Source organism: Catharus ustulatus, chromosome 14, assembly GCF_009819885.2.
Source record: "Catharus ustulatus isolate bCatUst1 chromosome 14, bCatUst1.pri.v2, whole genome shotgun sequence".
Lineage (NCBI taxonomy): Eukaryota > Metazoa > Chordata > Aves > Passeriformes > Turdidae > Catharus > Catharus ustulatus.
This window is the reverse complement of record NC_046234.1, coordinates 10,848,221-10,865,228: the sequence shown is the minus strand read 5'-3', so window position 1 is coordinate 10,865,228 and position 17,008 is coordinate 10,848,221. Positions and strand designations below refer to the sequence as shown.

General features: G+C 35.7%; 1 protein-coding gene across 3 annotated transcripts in view; it reads left to right on the top strand.

The window, feature by feature from the left end:
• Positions 1 to 15,760, top strand: part of STAG2 (stromal antigen 2) — a 75,773-nt gene extending 60,013 nt beyond the window's left edge. Inside the window, exons 23-34 of one of the 3 annotated variants that reach the window (XM_033072305.1) lie at positions 1,923 to 2,015; positions 4,368 to 4,542; positions 4,958 to 5,097; positions 6,158 to 6,259; positions 7,866 to 8,014; positions 8,563 to 8,691; positions 9,037 to 9,242; positions 9,642 to 9,831; positions 9,947 to 10,030; positions 10,819 to 10,945; positions 11,289 to 11,366; positions 13,842 to 15,760. In XM_033072305.1, coding sequence (XP_032928196.1) covers positions 1,923 to 2,015; positions 4,368 to 4,542; positions 4,958 to 5,097; positions 6,158 to 6,259; positions 7,866 to 8,014; positions 8,563 to 8,691; positions 9,037 to 9,242; positions 9,642 to 9,831; positions 9,947 to 10,030; positions 10,819 to 10,945; positions 11,289 to 11,366; positions 13,842 to 13,865 — 1,497 coding nt within the window. In that variant the 3' untranslated portion in view covers positions 13,866 to 15,760. Of the gene's footprint in view, positions 1 to 1,922; positions 2,016 to 4,367; positions 4,543 to 4,957; positions 5,098 to 6,157; positions 6,260 to 7,865; positions 8,015 to 8,562; positions 8,692 to 9,036; positions 9,243 to 9,641; positions 9,832 to 9,916; positions 10,031 to 10,818; positions 10,946 to 11,288; positions 11,367 to 11,885; positions 12,556 to 13,841 lie in introns of those variants that run through there. The other 2 variants (XM_033072303.1, XM_033072304.2) reach the window with 2 other exon arrangements.
• The last annotated feature ends 1,248 nt before the right edge of the window (positions 15,761 to 17,008 follow it).

Here is a 17,008-nt window from a genome sequence, read left to right as displayed (position 1 = left end):
TTTAATTTTTTTTTATTTTTCTATTTTAGGATATGGTAATTTGAGCTTCTGGTAGATGCAGGAGTAGAAAATCATGTTATGTAACTTGTACTAATGATCTTATAACAGAGAACCCCCGTATCAGATTATGGTGGTTTTTCCCCTGTCTATTGAGACTTTAGTCCAGTGATTAATTATAGTCTGAAGGTGTTACAGATGAGTAGGAACTTGACCACTGACTGGCTAGTTCACCCATCTGTGTTTTACTGGTTTTTAACATTTCCAACCCCAAATATCTGATGAGAAGTGGCTGCACAGGTTGTTGGTAGGCGTGTAGGTGTCTGAAGGGTTTGGAGGCTTTGTTACCTTATTCCTTGAAGGGTAGACAGCAGTCTTGAGGTTTTTGAGGTATCTGTGTATAAAGCTTTATCACAAGCCTAATGGCAGAAGATGAACTAAATACTGACAAATTAGTTTAGAAATGAAGTTAACCTACCTGTTTTGCAGCAAGATGTAATTCATAATATTTTCAGCAGGAATGAAAAGAACCTAATTGAAAAGTGGTCCCTTTTGAGACTCTTTTCTGCTCCTACATAATTAAATTTGGTAAATTAAAGCTTTCATTGGTTTAACTTCTGTATTACAACTATTTTATTATATTTATGTGCTTGACTGCTGCCAAATATGCCTGGTACCTACAGAAGTTCTGTTGACTTCTGTTCAATGGAAATGGAATGTACAACAGCAAAAAATCAGCACAGAAACAGAAAGGAAAGACATGTACTGTGCCTAAAGATTTAGTTGGTTGTTTTTTAGTTGATTTGGGCTTTTTTTGGCCTCTGACATTGTCAACATCTGCTAACTTTGCTCTTTGTGAACAGGTTTGTGAAGTACGGGAAGTAGCTTTGTAATACATGCGCTCTTTAAAAGGCTATATAAATTGTTCAATTTTAGTAAAAAGGTAAACAATTCTGTATAAAGGAAAGAAAATATCCCCTGTATAACTCTCTTAGCATCAGTGTAGCAATCTGAATGGTAAATGTTGAAAAAAAAGGTTTTGTGTAGAAAAGGATTTCTAAAATCATGTTATACTTAATTCCTGTCAAGAAGTAGCTGTAGGTTTTGTTAATCCTGTTGGGATTAAGCGATGTGCTGTACCCAGTGTGTTACCCCCTTTCTTGAAGGGAGAGACTTGTTTCAGTTCAGATTACAGGCATAGTTTTTAAACTTCCCTCAGGTGTATTCTGTCTTTGGACTGATGCTGGTTACACAGGTGGCCTTTTATTACAGCTTCTCCAGTTCTACATAGCTAAATCTTCACATGATTGAGTAACACCAACTGTTTCACATGTGGGTGGTACTTACACCAATTTGATACTTTGTTTGCTCAGTAATCTACTTTTTGAGAAGTTACTGCAACTCAGAAAGCTACCTTTTTTTCTTTTTTTTTTTTTTTTAATGAAAGGGAATAAGAAATCCAACTCCTGATACTACACTTCATCCCAAATCAATGAATTAAAAAAATAAAATAATATTGTGTAGGCTTGTCTTTTTTAGTTATGAACAGCTGCCTAAAATCTATGCTTGAGGCTGAAAATGTAGGTATTTTAAGGAGACAATGGTTTGTGCTCTGGAATTTTTGAGGGGTGAGGGGAGGTTAAAGTTTTTAGGTTTGTTGGTGGGGTTTTTTAGTCACTAATTTTTTTATAAAATAATACTATTTTCATTCCAACTACCATCTCTTCTGTGCTACACAGAATGACAAAATTAGAGAAATTACCACTTGATAATTTTGTTTGTAATAGTGTTTTTTTAAAATAATGCAGTAGACTTGAAGTCCACCACTGAGGTCTGTGGTGGAATGCTCTGTGAAAGTGCATGCACTAAATGAGACTATAAAATTGAAAAAACAGAACTGTTACATGAAATCATTCTCTTTAAAGGAGGATCTTCTACGTCTGAAGAAGCAGATGAGAGTTTTCTGCCAAATCTGTCAACACTATCTGACCAATGTAAATACTGCTGTTAAGGAACAGGTTAGTGGCTGGTGTTACTTGGAGTCTTCTAATACTGTGCTTTTAAAGCTGCTGAAAAGTTTTCCTGCTAATATTTTTGGCACTTATGAGTGAATGTGATGTCCTGGATGTTCAGGCTGAGTGCTCTTTGAGTATGAATACACTCTGTACTTGTATGCTTGTCCTCCTTATGTTCAAAGGATTTCAGAATCAATTTAAGCTTGATCCTTTCTGGTAACTTTAGGCAGCATAATGTTTTATGCAAAGAAACTTTTTGTTTCTTTAGGTAATGACTCTGCGGGTGCAATGGAGAAGCCTTCTGGGTGTAATTTGAGTGACTTCAGTTTCAAACCTCTTGCTTACCAAGTGCTAATGACCCACATCTCCTGTGGAGCTGTGGATTCACAGGCTCAAAACTGGAAGAGCTAAGGATGGCAATTTAAAAGAGGGGGTTTTTGGTTCTTTCTTGGAAAGCATGCAGGTGCAGCTTCCCCTCTCTCCGTATCTGTGGTGCTCCATAACACAATACATTCCTAGTTTTTCAGAGTCCCAAGAATTGGGGGGGTCTCAAAATCAAGAGGAAAAAAAGATGAGTGTGTATATGTTTATACATGCACAAGTATGTACTGTAACCTGTGAGAGTTTGTTGTTGGGAAATGGGAATTTTTTGTAGTCACCTTTAGGAGTGCTCTCGCACTACTCTCTTGGTAATAGTGTTGTTTAGAATACTATTGCTTGGAAGCCTCAACAATGGTATGCTGCTTGGAAAAGATGTGAGAAGTTTTGTATTTAGTCCCTCATACAGTTGTCCTTTGTGGTGAGAGTTTTAGCTGGAACTAAGTTCTTGAGTATTTCAGACATTAAAAATATGTAGATGTTAATTTTGAGTAAGTAAAGTAAATGCATGACAGTTCAGGTAGGAAACTGAAGTCCTGATTTTTTTTAAATGCTGACATGAAGAGTTGTCCTTTAGTTTTTGATTCTGTTTCAAAAAGAATTGAGACATCATATTGGGTGACACTTGTCCTGAGTTTTGAGGATAACAGAGTCAAAAAAAAAAAAATTAGGGACTGAGTCTCTTCCATCTGTGGGCAAATAGTTCTTTGGCCAGGACACTCAGGATTTTGGAGGCTCAAGTGATGAGCACTGGTTACTGATAGCAGGGTTAAGTCTATGTTAAATGCTCTTAACAAGCTTTAAAATGCTAAAATGAAAGAAAATCAAGTATGTCTCTACAGGGAAAGGACCAGATTATCTTCTAGGTAGGCAGTTTAATTAAAGAAATAGAAAGCCAGGAGCCTTTTTGCTGCTGAAGGTAATAATAACCTGGTTAAAGTGGAAAATCTGGTCCACTGAGTCGCACAATTGCAGCTTTTGAAACTCTTACTAGAACAAGAATATTCCTGTAGCTTAATAGGCATGTTCTACGTCAAAGAGCTATCTAGTGTAATAGTCACAAGGTGTAGGGTGTGAAAGTGCTAGTAACAAAAATTACTGAAGCTCTGAACAGGTCTCTCTAGGAGTCTGTAGGACTGTCAGACTCTGGTGAATGCTCTAGAAACTAGAACTGCCTAGTTACACAGGTACCTGCCACATAGTGTACAGTGTTCTACTTGGGGTTGGTTCCACTTCCCTCCTGTAATCTACTGAAAGACCACAAGAGACTTCAGAGGAGCATGTGTATTTTTTTGTGGCCGAGAATTAGTAATGTTTGCTTTGAGGGTTTAGAGAACAGGCCTGTTTGGAAGTACTTGGGAGGTTGGAACCAAAGAGAAGGTACAGGTCCAAGCAGCTTCTTGCCTTGGTCTGTTAATTTGAAAAATGCCAGTCTCTGTCAGGTACTAAGGTGTTTGAGCCTTCAGGGGCAGTGAGTACAGACATTTAAATCTGATATCAGATGCACAAGTTAGCCGGCAAAACAAAAAGTTGGTTACACTTTCGGATTTTTGGACGCTAGGATTTAAAGGGATTGAATAATCTCAACTGTTATATGTTAAAAAAATCAAAACAATTTTAAGAAAAGGCAGCAAAAAGGAGATTGTACTATAGTCAGAGTCCACAAAGTTCTGTAGTAACCTAATGTAGTATCTGTCAGGTAGAATTTGGAAGTTTCATGCTCCTCATGTTTTCATTATGCAGTATTTTCATATTTAGTTGGCATCATCATGTGCAATATTTTGGATGCAGAATTGATACATGAACCTGCTTGTGAAGCTATGCACATTTTGACTTCAGTTGGCCTTTGTAGTTGTGTAGGATTTTATTGACCTGTGCACGCTGTTGAGATCTTAGGTATTTTGTCAAGCGCAAGTGCATTATTCTAAACAAAATCTACTTTCCAAGCAAGTATTTACTAAGGTTTCTTTTTAACAGGCATTCACAATTCTGTGTGATGTGTTGATGATCTTCAGCCATCAGATTATGACAGGAGGACGTGACATGTTGGAGCCACTTGTTTACACTCCTGATTCTTCCTTGCAATCCGAACTACTCAGTTTTATTTTAGATCATGTCTTCATTGATCAGGATGATGATAACAATAGTGCAGGTTTGTACAAAACTTAACTTGCCTTTATGTTTTCTAACTAATATCTTTGTTTCCTTGTGCATTTCTGGGTTTTTGTGGTGGTGGTATTGTTGTTGGGTTTTTTCTTGTCTGCCTGGTTGTTTTTTGATTTAATTTTCTTTTGTCATTGAGAGGTGTGCATGTGCACAGAGGTGGGTGTGGCTTTTAAATATCAGCAACTGATTAAAGGATTATCTGTATTGGGAACATGTAAGACAATTGCAGTAAAAGTTTGGTTTAGTAGGCTCAAATATTTGTAACAGGTAAGAGACATGTCAGTGGAGCGTGATCTGACTTTTCTGAATCATGACCACTAGCCCATATCAGTTTGATATATAAATATTTAAAACATGGAGTCTTTAAACCTGACAATTTTCCTGTTCCAAACTCTGTCTAGATGGACAGCAGGATGATGAAGCCAGCAAAATTGAAGCATTGCACAAAAGAAGAAACCTACTTGCAGCTTTCTGTAAGCTCATTGTATATACTGTGGTGGAAATGAACACAGCCGCAGACATATTCAAGCAATATATGAAGGTAAATTTGAAACTTAGTAGTGGCACTTCATTAAACTACTAGAAGACAGTAGTAGTTGTAGAATTTTCAACTATTACTTGTTTTTGTGTTCCAAGATAAAAGGTTCAAAATATGAAGAACTCAAAAATTACTGAGATAAGTCTTATAATTCCAGTGTGTGGGTGGTGGGGACCAAGAAGGGAAACTAATGTAACGTTGTTTTTACTATTTTATTTGCTTATTCTGATTGATGGTGTATTTTTAATTCACTTACTAGTTTAGTAGGCCTTTTGAGACTGTTCTTCCCAAGATCAACTCCATGATGTCTAGCCTCATCAAATAATTTAATTTTAGAGTTTGTAGAAGAGAAGTAAACTTGAGTCCCCTCTACCCCTTCCCCCATTATCTTCCTATCTATTTCAAATTTAAAACTTTGAACTCTCCTGGCTCATGGGATTCACAGCTACACACTAATATGAGTTCTCATTTTATGGACATGATAAAGCTTTGTTCCTTGGTGATTGCTTAGAAAACTTAAAATTTGGGCAGCCTGCTTTTATCTGAGTGCCATACATATATTTTGATTCTCCAGATAACCAACTGGGTCTTTCCTGAACCTGAAATACTTAAAAAACTGAACAGACAGCTGTCTTTGTTGGACAAATTATGGCTATGATGCTGTGTATAAGTGCCTTCTTTCACCAAAGAAAATAAAACTCCCCACCAGAGTTACAGGAGTTATTAAAAAGCTTAGGTTCTAATCTTGTACCCTGAAGGGGTGAACACGTGTCATTAACAAATATGTCGTGACCTTGAAGATAAACAGGTCATTCTCCCTCTAAAGTAATACTCATTGCAAGAATGAAAAGTGGGTTTATTTCTGCATTTAGTTTTTTAAAACATTTTTATTCTGGAGGTGGTATAGGGTGTAATCACGAACATTTTGGGTTTTTTTTCCTTTAGATAATACTTGATTTTTCTTTTTAAAACAGCATACCCTAGATTTTGTTTTCAGAAGAATTCTGTAGTTACAATGTTTTCAACTAACATTGACAGTTAACCTTTTCCTTTTTTTCCCTAGTATTACAATGACTATGGTGATATTATTAAAGAAACAATGAGTAAAACAAGACAAATAGACAAAATCCAGTGTGCTAAAACACTTATTCTTAGTTTGCAGCAGGTAAGCATTTACAGTATTTTTATGCATGAAATTCCATACTGTAGATGATGTCCAGTTGTTGAGTAACTAGTTTGAGATATTGATGAAGAAATTTTTATGGATGGTAGGGATAAATAGGTCTAAACTGAAACACATTTTCTGCCACTATGTGAAAGACTGCCAGAGGTCTTCTTATACTTACCAAATATTGTACCACAAAAATGTAGGAGAGGCCAGTAAATACAAAATGAGTGTAACTCTATGAAACCTTCATAACTCTAAAGCATTAAGTAATGTGTTGAGATATATATTGTGAAATGGCCAGTTTGCTTGTTTGTGAACAGATAAATACTTCCTGCCTTGTGAGGGTTTTGTTTTCCTTTTGTGTGTTGTTTTTTTTTTTTTCTTTTTTTTTAACTATTCTGGGAATTAATTTGAGATTATAGTAATTTCTTAATGTTTAGTAGAAACTTCACACATTTGACATTAAAACATAATTTAATACTCTCTTCAGTAAAGTTTGTCTGTTTGGAAACCTGATAAATTCAGTTAAAGTTAGCATTTGATTCATCTGCTCACATAAACCTGCATGGATTTTATTCACATTCTCAGAACAGTAGGGACATATATCTCCAAAACACTGTAGTACAGCATAGATCACTGCTATCCATGAAAGGAAAATGTACCCAAATTTATGTTATCTATCCCTGTTTTTTTGACTAAAGGTTATAAAGCTACATAGTGAATATAGATCTAGATATTGATCTTGGTGGAGACCAAACAAAAATAGTCCTTATTAAAGTAAGGACTGGTTTATCAGTATGGGTATTGCCAACACAGGAGAGGATGAGGCCTTTCCTTTTGATAGCAACATGACTCTTGAGTAGGTGGTGGAACTGCAGTGTTAAATATGTAATTCAATACTCTTTGTTTTATTCATTGTGATACAAAAGTGTAAAGGATGTGTTACACAAAATTTTAAAAAACAGAAATTTTATAGTGAAGTGAATTACAGTCAAGTGTAGTAGGATGAGAAAAGGATTGATCGAAGAAAAGACTAAAAGTTCAGAGTATTTGACCTTGACAACTATTGATGAGTACTTAAAAATCTCATAATCGGTGACAGAATTTCTGGTGTCTTTGACAATTTCCCTGAAGACATGTTTCCATTTTAGAATTTCTTCTTCATACTTGTATTTTGAGAAGAAAAAAAAAAAAATTGGGAATTTGTAATTTGACAAAGTATTATAGTAAAGACCAGGTGAGAATTGCCCCATTTATTTCTTATCTGTTAGTGCGTGTAATTAGAGAATCCTACTAATTTTTTGTATTCTCAATTTTAGAACACCTGGTTTAGTGAAGCACTGAAATCTGTCATCCGGTGTATCTACAGTTTGAGTGCTTGGACAGTGCATTTCAGAGTTTATCTCTGGGGTGCAGACTTTTTCAAGAGTATCTTTCACTTTGCTGTCCAAAACATCCATGTTTCTCTTGGTCTTGTCAGATTAGGAGTGGGGAGAAAAGAGCTGTGAAACATACTTTTAAATTGAAACTTAACTCTGTGTGTATTGGTCCAAACCTTGGCATAATCTTTTAGTACATGAAAATTTCCCTTTTTTCCATACAGCTCTTCAATGAAATGATTCAAGAAAATGGTTATAATTTTGACCGATCATCACCGACATTCAGTGGCATAAAGGAACTTGCTCGACGTTTTGCTCTAACATTTGGATTGGATCAGTTGAAAACAAGAGAAGCAATTGCTATGTTACACAAGTAATTGTGTGCTTTGTATTACTCCATTTTTATAAACACTTCTTGATTAACATAAGATAATATTTTTAGTGATTGAAAATCAGTTTGTTAATACTAAGTTCATCAGCCCTAGAGATACTATAGCCCCTATATTAATTAGAAGATGACTGCAGTTTTGTCTCTGAGTATAACCTAAATATTTAATATCGCTGGTATTCTCCAGTATCATTGTATAAGCATGTAAGTGATAGCAGTGTCGATGCTGTAATGAAAAAGCCTTTTTGTTATGGACAATGTCTTGTCCAAGAACAGATCCGCTTCATTGTCAGTGGTTATCACATTGGATAATGTATCGTGCAGAAAACTTGCAATGCAAGGTAGAAGTTCCATGACAGAAAGAGTGTGTCCAGATTCAAACTGATAGCTAGTGTTCACTTTTCTGCTGGAATGTGGAAACATCAAATTATTGCTTTCTTGACATAAAGGAAAGTGGTTTGGTTTTGGTAGCTCACAGTGCTTTGAACTTCTGTTTGTTCTTTTTCTGATGTAGTTTTTAATTTTTTCTTTAGGGATGGCATAGAATTTGCTTTTAAGGAGCCTAATCCACAAGGTGAGAGCCACCCACCATTAAATTTGGCGTTTCTTGATATTCTCAGTGAGTTCTCCTCGAAACTTCTCAGACAAGATAAAAGAACAGTGTAAGTATTTTCTTAATATTCTTATTATTCATAATGATAGCTACAAAAGATGTGCATCAGAATAAATATATGTGCATTGTATTCATCTAAAGTGAAATCTTTGACACATCAAGGTAAGTTTATACTAATGTAGTCAACTATACTCATAGAGGGTAAATTGCATTTATCGTTGTGATTTTTCGTTTTATGATGGAAGAAAGAAATTGTATTCCAGATCTGCTGGTGTCAGGCCTCTCTGTTAACTAGATGAGAAAGGTCTGCTGATAATTTCAGTAGTTTCTTATCTTGACATGGTAACAATTTGTTACAGATTTTTTGCATCTCTATTTCTTGTTTCATTTAAAGGTATGTTTACTTGGAGAAGTTCATGACCTTTCAGATGTCTCTAAGGAGAGAAGATGTGTGGCTTCCTCTCATGTCCTACCGAAACTCTTTATTAGCTGGTGGGGATGATGATACCATGTCAGTCATTAGTGGAATCAGTAGTCGAGGATCTACAGTAAGAAATAAGAAGACAAAGCCAGCAACAGGCAAGCGGAAAGTACCTGAAGGTAGAACTTCTCTCTTTTTAAAATTTACTAGAACAGATATTCATATAAACTGCCCATATTGTTCCGTATTTTTTAGTGTGACTGTACTGGTATGCCTTAATGTGATTTTCTCAGAACAGGCAACTTCTGACTGTGTATGTGTCTTATTGGGAAAGGTATTCATTTGATTCATAGGAGGAAATAAGGGCACTACACGGTGTTAAGTCTTACAGTAGAAAAGTATAGAAATGCTCCAGCCAGTGATTATAAATCCAGGACCTTTGAGGCACATGTAAGACTTTGTGGCAAAAAGTAAAGCAATTGATTGTCTGTATCACGCATTTAGTTTTTTTTCAAACTAGGCTAAATGTGAATATTGAAACACAACTTGATGGATGTTCTTCCTGTGTTTGCTTCCAGCTGAAGAAAGCAGCAGTAGTGACAGTATGTGGCTGAACAGGGAGCAATCAATGCACACACCAGTCATGATGCAGACACCTCAGCTCACTTCCACAATAATGAGGGAGCCCAAGAGATTGCGACCTGATGAGAACTACATGGGTGTCTATCCTATGCAGCCCGAGCACCACCAACCACCGCTCGACTACAAGTACGTACACGAGTAGGTCTGCTTTGTGTTAGTGTTCATACACAAAACCAGTACATGTTTAAAATAGAATAATGGTCTTTTTAAGCACGCAAGTAACGTGGATGTTGGCTCAAAGGCAACAGGAAGAAGCCGCGCGACAACAACAGGAGAGGGCAGCGATGAACTACGTCAAGCTGAGAAGCAACTTGCAACACGCCATGTGAGTGGAGTGAAATGTTCCTTCAGTGGGTCCGGAGGGGAGGGTTTATAAATGCAGTGATAACACCTGTACCTTTTAAGAGGTTTAAGAGGTAAGTTTAAAAGTTCTTTGCATTTTTAAAGACTGTGTAGTAATACAGAAAAAAGTGCAGGTTGCAAACAAAAACTGTGGCCATATGTATTGTGGAACTTTACATCTTTCCCCTGCTTACTTTTGATTGTTTCATTTCCAGTATTTAATGTAACATAGTTTCAGTGGTGACTTTTTTTAATACAGTGACACCAATTAGTATAATTAGAGTGACTCCTTAGTTTTCTCATAAGATCTGATGTTTCATGTAGAATTTATGAGGAAAGAGGATGAAGGACTGTGTGGGGGTATTTATAGTGGTTTTACACATCTGCTTTATTTCAAAGACATTTCCTGGCCTTATCATAAGGCAGAAACAATTTTTCTTTAGGTGGCAAAACTTAAGTTCTTTCTCACTTGGGCATAAATTAGGTATGGAGTAGATCTGCTTCTCAGTTCTTACACCCTCTCTGAATACCCATTTAGCAATGTACCATAGTTATCTAAACTGACCTTTGTTAGGCATTCTCCCACACTGTCAGTATCTTCTGGTTAAATGCCAACTTTCTTTAGTAGTGGTTATGCATTTATTTCATTACTTCATTTCTGTTTTATCTAATGGGATTATCATTTGTTGGGAGTCCTTACTGAGCATTAGCTTTTTAAATAGATAAAAGTTAACTTGATTTAGTGCTAAACATTATTGCTTTTAATTTCAGTCGACGTGGCACAAGTCTAATGGAAGATGATGAAGAGCCAATTGTTGAAGATGTGATGATGTCTTCAGAAGGACGGATTGAAGATCTTAATGAAGGCATGGATTTTGACACCATGGACATAGACCTAGTAAGAAATTTGCTTCTCTTTTAGTGAAGATTTGTATTTGGGATTTGTATTTCTGCTTTTAAAGGAAGACATTTGAATTAAGTTTTCCTTTTGATAAAACAAAAATAATTCTGGTTGCTTTCTGCATTGTTAAAGGACTGTGCTGTTGTCTGTATACAAGAGCCATCTGCTCCAACTGCCATACAAAAAGCAAGAACACTTCCTGTCATAACTAGTAACATTTATCCCTTGTGTATTTTTACCCCTTGAGAGTTCAGCTTCACTGACTAAAGTGTGAAACCTCTGTTTTTCTGGTGCAATTACACTTAACCTGTTTGTTTGTTTGTTTGTTTGCTTTCTAAAGCCACCATCAAAGAACAGGAGAGAAAGAACGGAACTAAAACCAGATTTCTTTGACCCCGCTTCAATCATGGATGAATCGGTAGGTTAATTTATGTAAGGGGAAAGTAATGCAAATCAGCCTTAAGGCTGCCATACTCTCTAACTTCAGATTTTAAATGGAAAGAATGCAATCTTCAGGCTATCATTGTTAGCTTATTTTGACAGACTGGTACGGTAATTCAGCTCCATACATTCTAGGATAGTCAGTGTTCCTTGAAATTTTATAGGATTTTTGTTCTTAATATCTATATCTGCCTATGTAAAAATTAAAAGCCTATGATTCTGAGCAGAAAACACATCTGTTACAGAAAAGACCCTTGCAGAAGCTGGTAGCAAAGAGCATTAGAAAAGTAAAGAAATGTGCATACAGAGTATTAAAGGCAAGTTTCCTGTTGTGCTGAGCTTAGTTCAGTGACTCTGATGTCATTACCGATGTCAGCATTAGATGGTTTGCATTTTGTGGTCTTTTTTTTAATTGGCATATTTACTTTTGTGCATAAGTAAGATAATGGAGAAAATAAGAGATGAGATGAGAGGTATTTTTTCTTTCCATATGAAGTTTTAGGTCCAAAACATCCGAAGTCTGTAGTTTCTGCTTGCAGTTGCCCTTTATCCGACTTGATAAATCTGCAGTCTCTATTCTCTTTTTAAAATCTGCATGAGGGATTCCTTCTGTCTTGAACCACTTGTAAAGTATGCAGCCATTTTTGACCTTGGGTAGCTGTACAAATTACACTGGAAATAACAAGCTGCAGCAAGCCAGCAGAGGACAGTACAACAAGGCTTCCTGGGAATCTTGGACAGCTTGGTGGAATTTGGAAGATGGTTATGCATTTTTTTACAGTGTTGTTGCAGCATGAACCTGTTCTTGTTTATGGGAGAAAGAAGTCCTAAATACTGTTTTAAATGCAAATCCATATATTTTGTACCAGGAGGGCTTTGCTTTAGTAATAATGAATCAGTTAGGTTGTGCATCTGGCTATCGTGTATTCTGTTCCTGAAGTAACACCAAGAAAATACCTTGCCTGTTCTCTGACGTTCTGTCTTAAAATAGTTCTTCCCCTCCTCGTCTCGATTTTTCCTGGACTGATCTGTGAAGTACCAGTCACTTTTTAATCTGACAATGCTGAAAGCTTGCCCTTCTCCAGGTTGCTTTACTTGGTTCGAGAACTCTTTTAGCTGTCCAGCTGTACCAGTAGCTGGGGGCCGCTCTAGCAGGCTCAGGTTCCCCCCGGCCCCGCTGCGCCGCTGCAGTGCGCGGGAGCGGCCGCGCGGGGGCAGCCGCCGGCAGCGCAGCGCAGCGCGGGGAGCGCCGGGCGGGGCCGGGGCTGCGCCGCAGCCGCTTCCTTACGGGAGCCCCCGGCGGGAGGAGCACGGGCACACAGGAGAGCAGAGCTGCATCTGGCACTCGGTGTTCGGTGCGAAAACACCATTTCATACGTGCAAACAGAATAAAGTTAATTTGCTTTATTCGTATGATTTATTTCAGAGGTCCCTTATTCTCGGAGTTGTTGCACTTGTTTTTAATAGGCACAGACGTAATAAAGCTGTTTAATTTATTCAGATGCACATGGTTTATGATCAGATTTCTAGTGTGATGTGCCCAGTTATTCATCACACCAGAGGCAGTTCTGTCTGTGTGCTCTGTTATAGGAGGTACCCAAAGTGAATTTAATTCAAAGAAGAGTAAAAATTGGTTTGTACACAGATAAATATGAACAACGGTGTTAAGGGTCAGGAAAATTTAGTCTGTTTTGGCTCTTGCTGATTTTATAAAGTCCTATAAAAGCTAAGACAGTCACAAAATCTGGATCTTCTGGGGGTGTTTTTTTTTTTTTTTTTTTAAACACATCAGTTGTCATACATACTTCCATTGGCATAGAAAACTGTATGGCTTGTTCTCATACGGGAAGGATTTTGTTTCAGGAAAGTTTTTTCTTTCTCTAGTTACACAATCTCCTGAAGTACAGTTGCTTAATTTTTATCTGATGATTGTTTGAGTTTTCACTGTCTTCCTGACAGAGTGAATACATTTCTTAGGAAATGTGAAATTTGTGTCCTGGTTGGCTGATGTGGGATTGCCTGTGGTTTATGTGATCACAGACACAGCAGCTGCCAGTGTTTGGAGTGTTTTGTCCCAGGTTTAGTGCTGGTAATAACACACTTGATTTCAGGTTAACGCAAATAGAATGTCATTGTTGAAGAAGTCTGAGTTAGGCACCTAACTAAAAATTCTTTTGCAATTATTACCTAAAATAATTAAAACACAGACTTTATTCATTCTGGGTCTAGTTAATTTCAAGTGTGAGGAAAATATTTCTAATGAATGAGGAGCCCTTTTCATATTATTATCTAAATCAGAAGTGTGGTTAATCTGGTTTGGAAGAAAAATAAACTTAATAATGCCTTAATATATCTTGAAGTGTCTTAATCTTAAATTATATACTAATTGCTTTGTTATTTGTTAAATGTGTATTAGACTACAAATTGACACCATTTCTAACTTTTTTTTTAGGTTCTTGGGGTGTCAATGTTTTAATACCAGAGCAGCAAATAAATCAGTGGTGAAGTCATTTTCTAAGTGGAAGAGGAAGTTTTTCAATACAAAATTGTGGTAGATACAGTGAAATTCTGAACAGATTTTTCTCTAAGGAGAATGACATGCTTTCAAGATCAAGTGCATTGAAGGGGCAGTTTTGTTTGCCTGAAAGAAAAAAAGAAATGTAAAGGACAAGTAAACAATTTGAGGATAAGCTACACTTTTTGTTGGGAAAAAAAAAATCAATATTTTATTTATGTGCTATCAGTTTATTTCTGGATCATAAGAAGTATTCCCTGAGTTTTAATCTTAACAGTCTGAGAGGTGTTTGGTACAGATTTGAGCCCCTCTCTATACATTTGCTGGCTATACTAAATAATCATGAGCTCTGCTGGATTGCTGTTCACATCCACGAACTGTAATAGTAGGTGGATTGGTTTTCTCACAGTGATAGAATGAACCAGAAGAGTTGTCAGTATTTTCAATTGAATGCAAACTTCAGCAACAGAAGGTTTGTATTAATTAATCATGGAAAAAAATACATAAAGCAGAATTTTAACAGCTTTTTGATCTGAAACACACTTTTTATTCCAAAAGCTTCATGTTAGCCTTCTCAGAAAGGTCTGTAAGCTATAAGCTACCAGAACATAACAGATTTCACTCTTGCTTGCCCATTACCAACCCTGAAAGTTTGCTTGTCCTTTAAGAAAAATGTAATGTTGTGAAATTCCTTCCAGTAGTGCCACTGTATTTTGTCTCCAAATAAAAGAAGCTTATTGTAGTATGTTTGCAGAAAAATTCTAAACAAAAATTATACAGCTTATTAGAGTGTGGGAATAGGGATCTAAATTTTAAATAAAATTATATATATATATAAATTGGTGCTGATTTTATAATTGCGCAGTTTGTTTAGTTTTTTCTTACTTTTAAATTCCAACTTAAAATTATGAGGTTTCAGAAATATATTGAAAGTTTAACAATGTTTAAAAATAGAAGAGCATGAGAATTCATGCTTTAAAAATGATTTTTAAATTTGTATTTTATATTGTTTTATCTATCTGTCTTTGCAAGCAGTCTTCAGGTTAAAGATACTTCTAACAGGTTACAGTACATTTCCTCTATATGTAAATTAGATTGGATAATAGAAACTCATAAACAACCCATAATATTCTTTGAAAGCTAAGCTTTAAACTTCATTTTGTGTCCATTCACAAATGAATTAAATTTGGTCTAAAATAGAAAGTGGATCTATGCCATTTTGACATTGACTCATTTTGCAAGGCTTAGGCAGCTAGACATCATTTTAAAGGAAATATTAACTTATATTACATATGTATATTTTTTGTCAGTTGTCTCTCAGTTCTTGAGGTATATTATTTTAATCATTCCATGCCTTAATACGCTTGCAATACAAGAATCTCCCCAAATGGGTGAATACAAAAAGGCTTCCTGTTTTTAGACTCAGAAATTAAACATTCGGCTGTGGTAGCCAAAAACCATAGATTATCTAAAGGATCATGATAAAATATAATTATTTTACTAGGTCATGGGGTAACAACAAAATCAAAACTAGATCTGCCTAACTCATTTTACATAAATAAATACTCTCATGTCTAAAAGTACTGCCTACATTGTTTTCCACACCACTGCATTTAATAGAACTGCTGAGAGGACTGTATATATGATTTTAAACTTAAGTTGATTTTTCTTACTCTTGAAGGAGTGTTTCTTTGTGAAAGCAGTTCTTACAGCTTTGTTTTCAACCAGCTAAAAATGTTTTATATATTTACCTTAACCTGTTGTCCTCCACATTCTATTGTCCTAATTGTACTGTTTTCTGATTTGTATTTATGTCTTGAGACAGTAACTTTTTGAATAAAAATAAACCTACAGTATGTTGTATGTTTGATCTTTTTAAATTGGGGTTATGGGAGGACAGTGAAGAAAGGGGTATGAGTAATGCAAATGTTATGTTTATAGAAATCAAAATCTTTTTCCATGTCTTTTAAGTGTTTGTCTCAGAGTTGGGATAATGTATGAAAAACTGCACTGTTTTATATTTGTAATAAATTGTACAAGTTTTTAAAATGTGAATAAAGCACTAATTGGGTAATAATTTAAAGCAGAAAAGTTAATGCAATCATGATTGTTTTAAATATGCTTTAATTTGAGATAAACTTGTTCAAAGAATTAGTGTAAATACAGAGTGAGCTTTTGAAGAGGTTAGTACCTGCAAATAAAATTTTTAAAATTTGTATAGAACTTTTACATGCCAAGGAAGCAGTGGTTAATTATTTTTGTGTTACGTTTTTTAAAGGTGTATTAATAACCTTTCTGTTGGTTTCTTTTTCCTAGTGACTATTATCTGATTTTACTCAGAATGCTTTTGATTCTGACACTGGAGATGCTGTACATAGTCCAATGGAAATACCATTAAATTTGTATGCTACTTTCCATTCCTTAAATTGATCATACACCTGGTAAACATTCTGAGCTTAATTGGCCAGACAGCAAGGGAATGAGGGGAAAACCCTAAACATCCCTTCCCCTCCCATTCCTCTTTCTTCAACTACTGAGCACCTCTAGCTGGGCATTGAAAACTCCTTTCTGGTACAAGACGTTTTAAAGCGGTAATTTTAAAATCTTAAAAAGAAAATACTTTTAATCCCTGCTAATGTAACTTTAGGAGTTTTGGGTTGGTTTTTATTTTAGTTATTATTATTGCAAATGTTCATTATTCCTGTCTCTAAATCTTGCTGTAAGTTTAATAGTATCTTGTGGAAAATTGTTTTAGTAGGTTCTAAGTTTTTAATGCTAGAAAAATACCTTCACTACACAATGTAAAGTCTGTTCTAGTTAAACCATTTTGGTAAAAAGGCCTGTAAATGGAAGAAATTGGAGTTTTGAAGAGAGATATAATAAAAATGTAGAAAAAACCAAACTTGTCAGAGAAAGTAAAACCTGTCCTCTGGTTTACCAGAGAGGCCACAGGGAAGGTATTGACACAGAATGAATTTCAAAGGAATAGTCTCCACATATTCTGTAAAAAGTATTTCTTGATATTAAACAACCAAAGACAATATGTAAGATGTTAGTGATGACTGTTGTTTGTTTGGTTGGGTTTTTTTCTCCTTTGGTTGGTG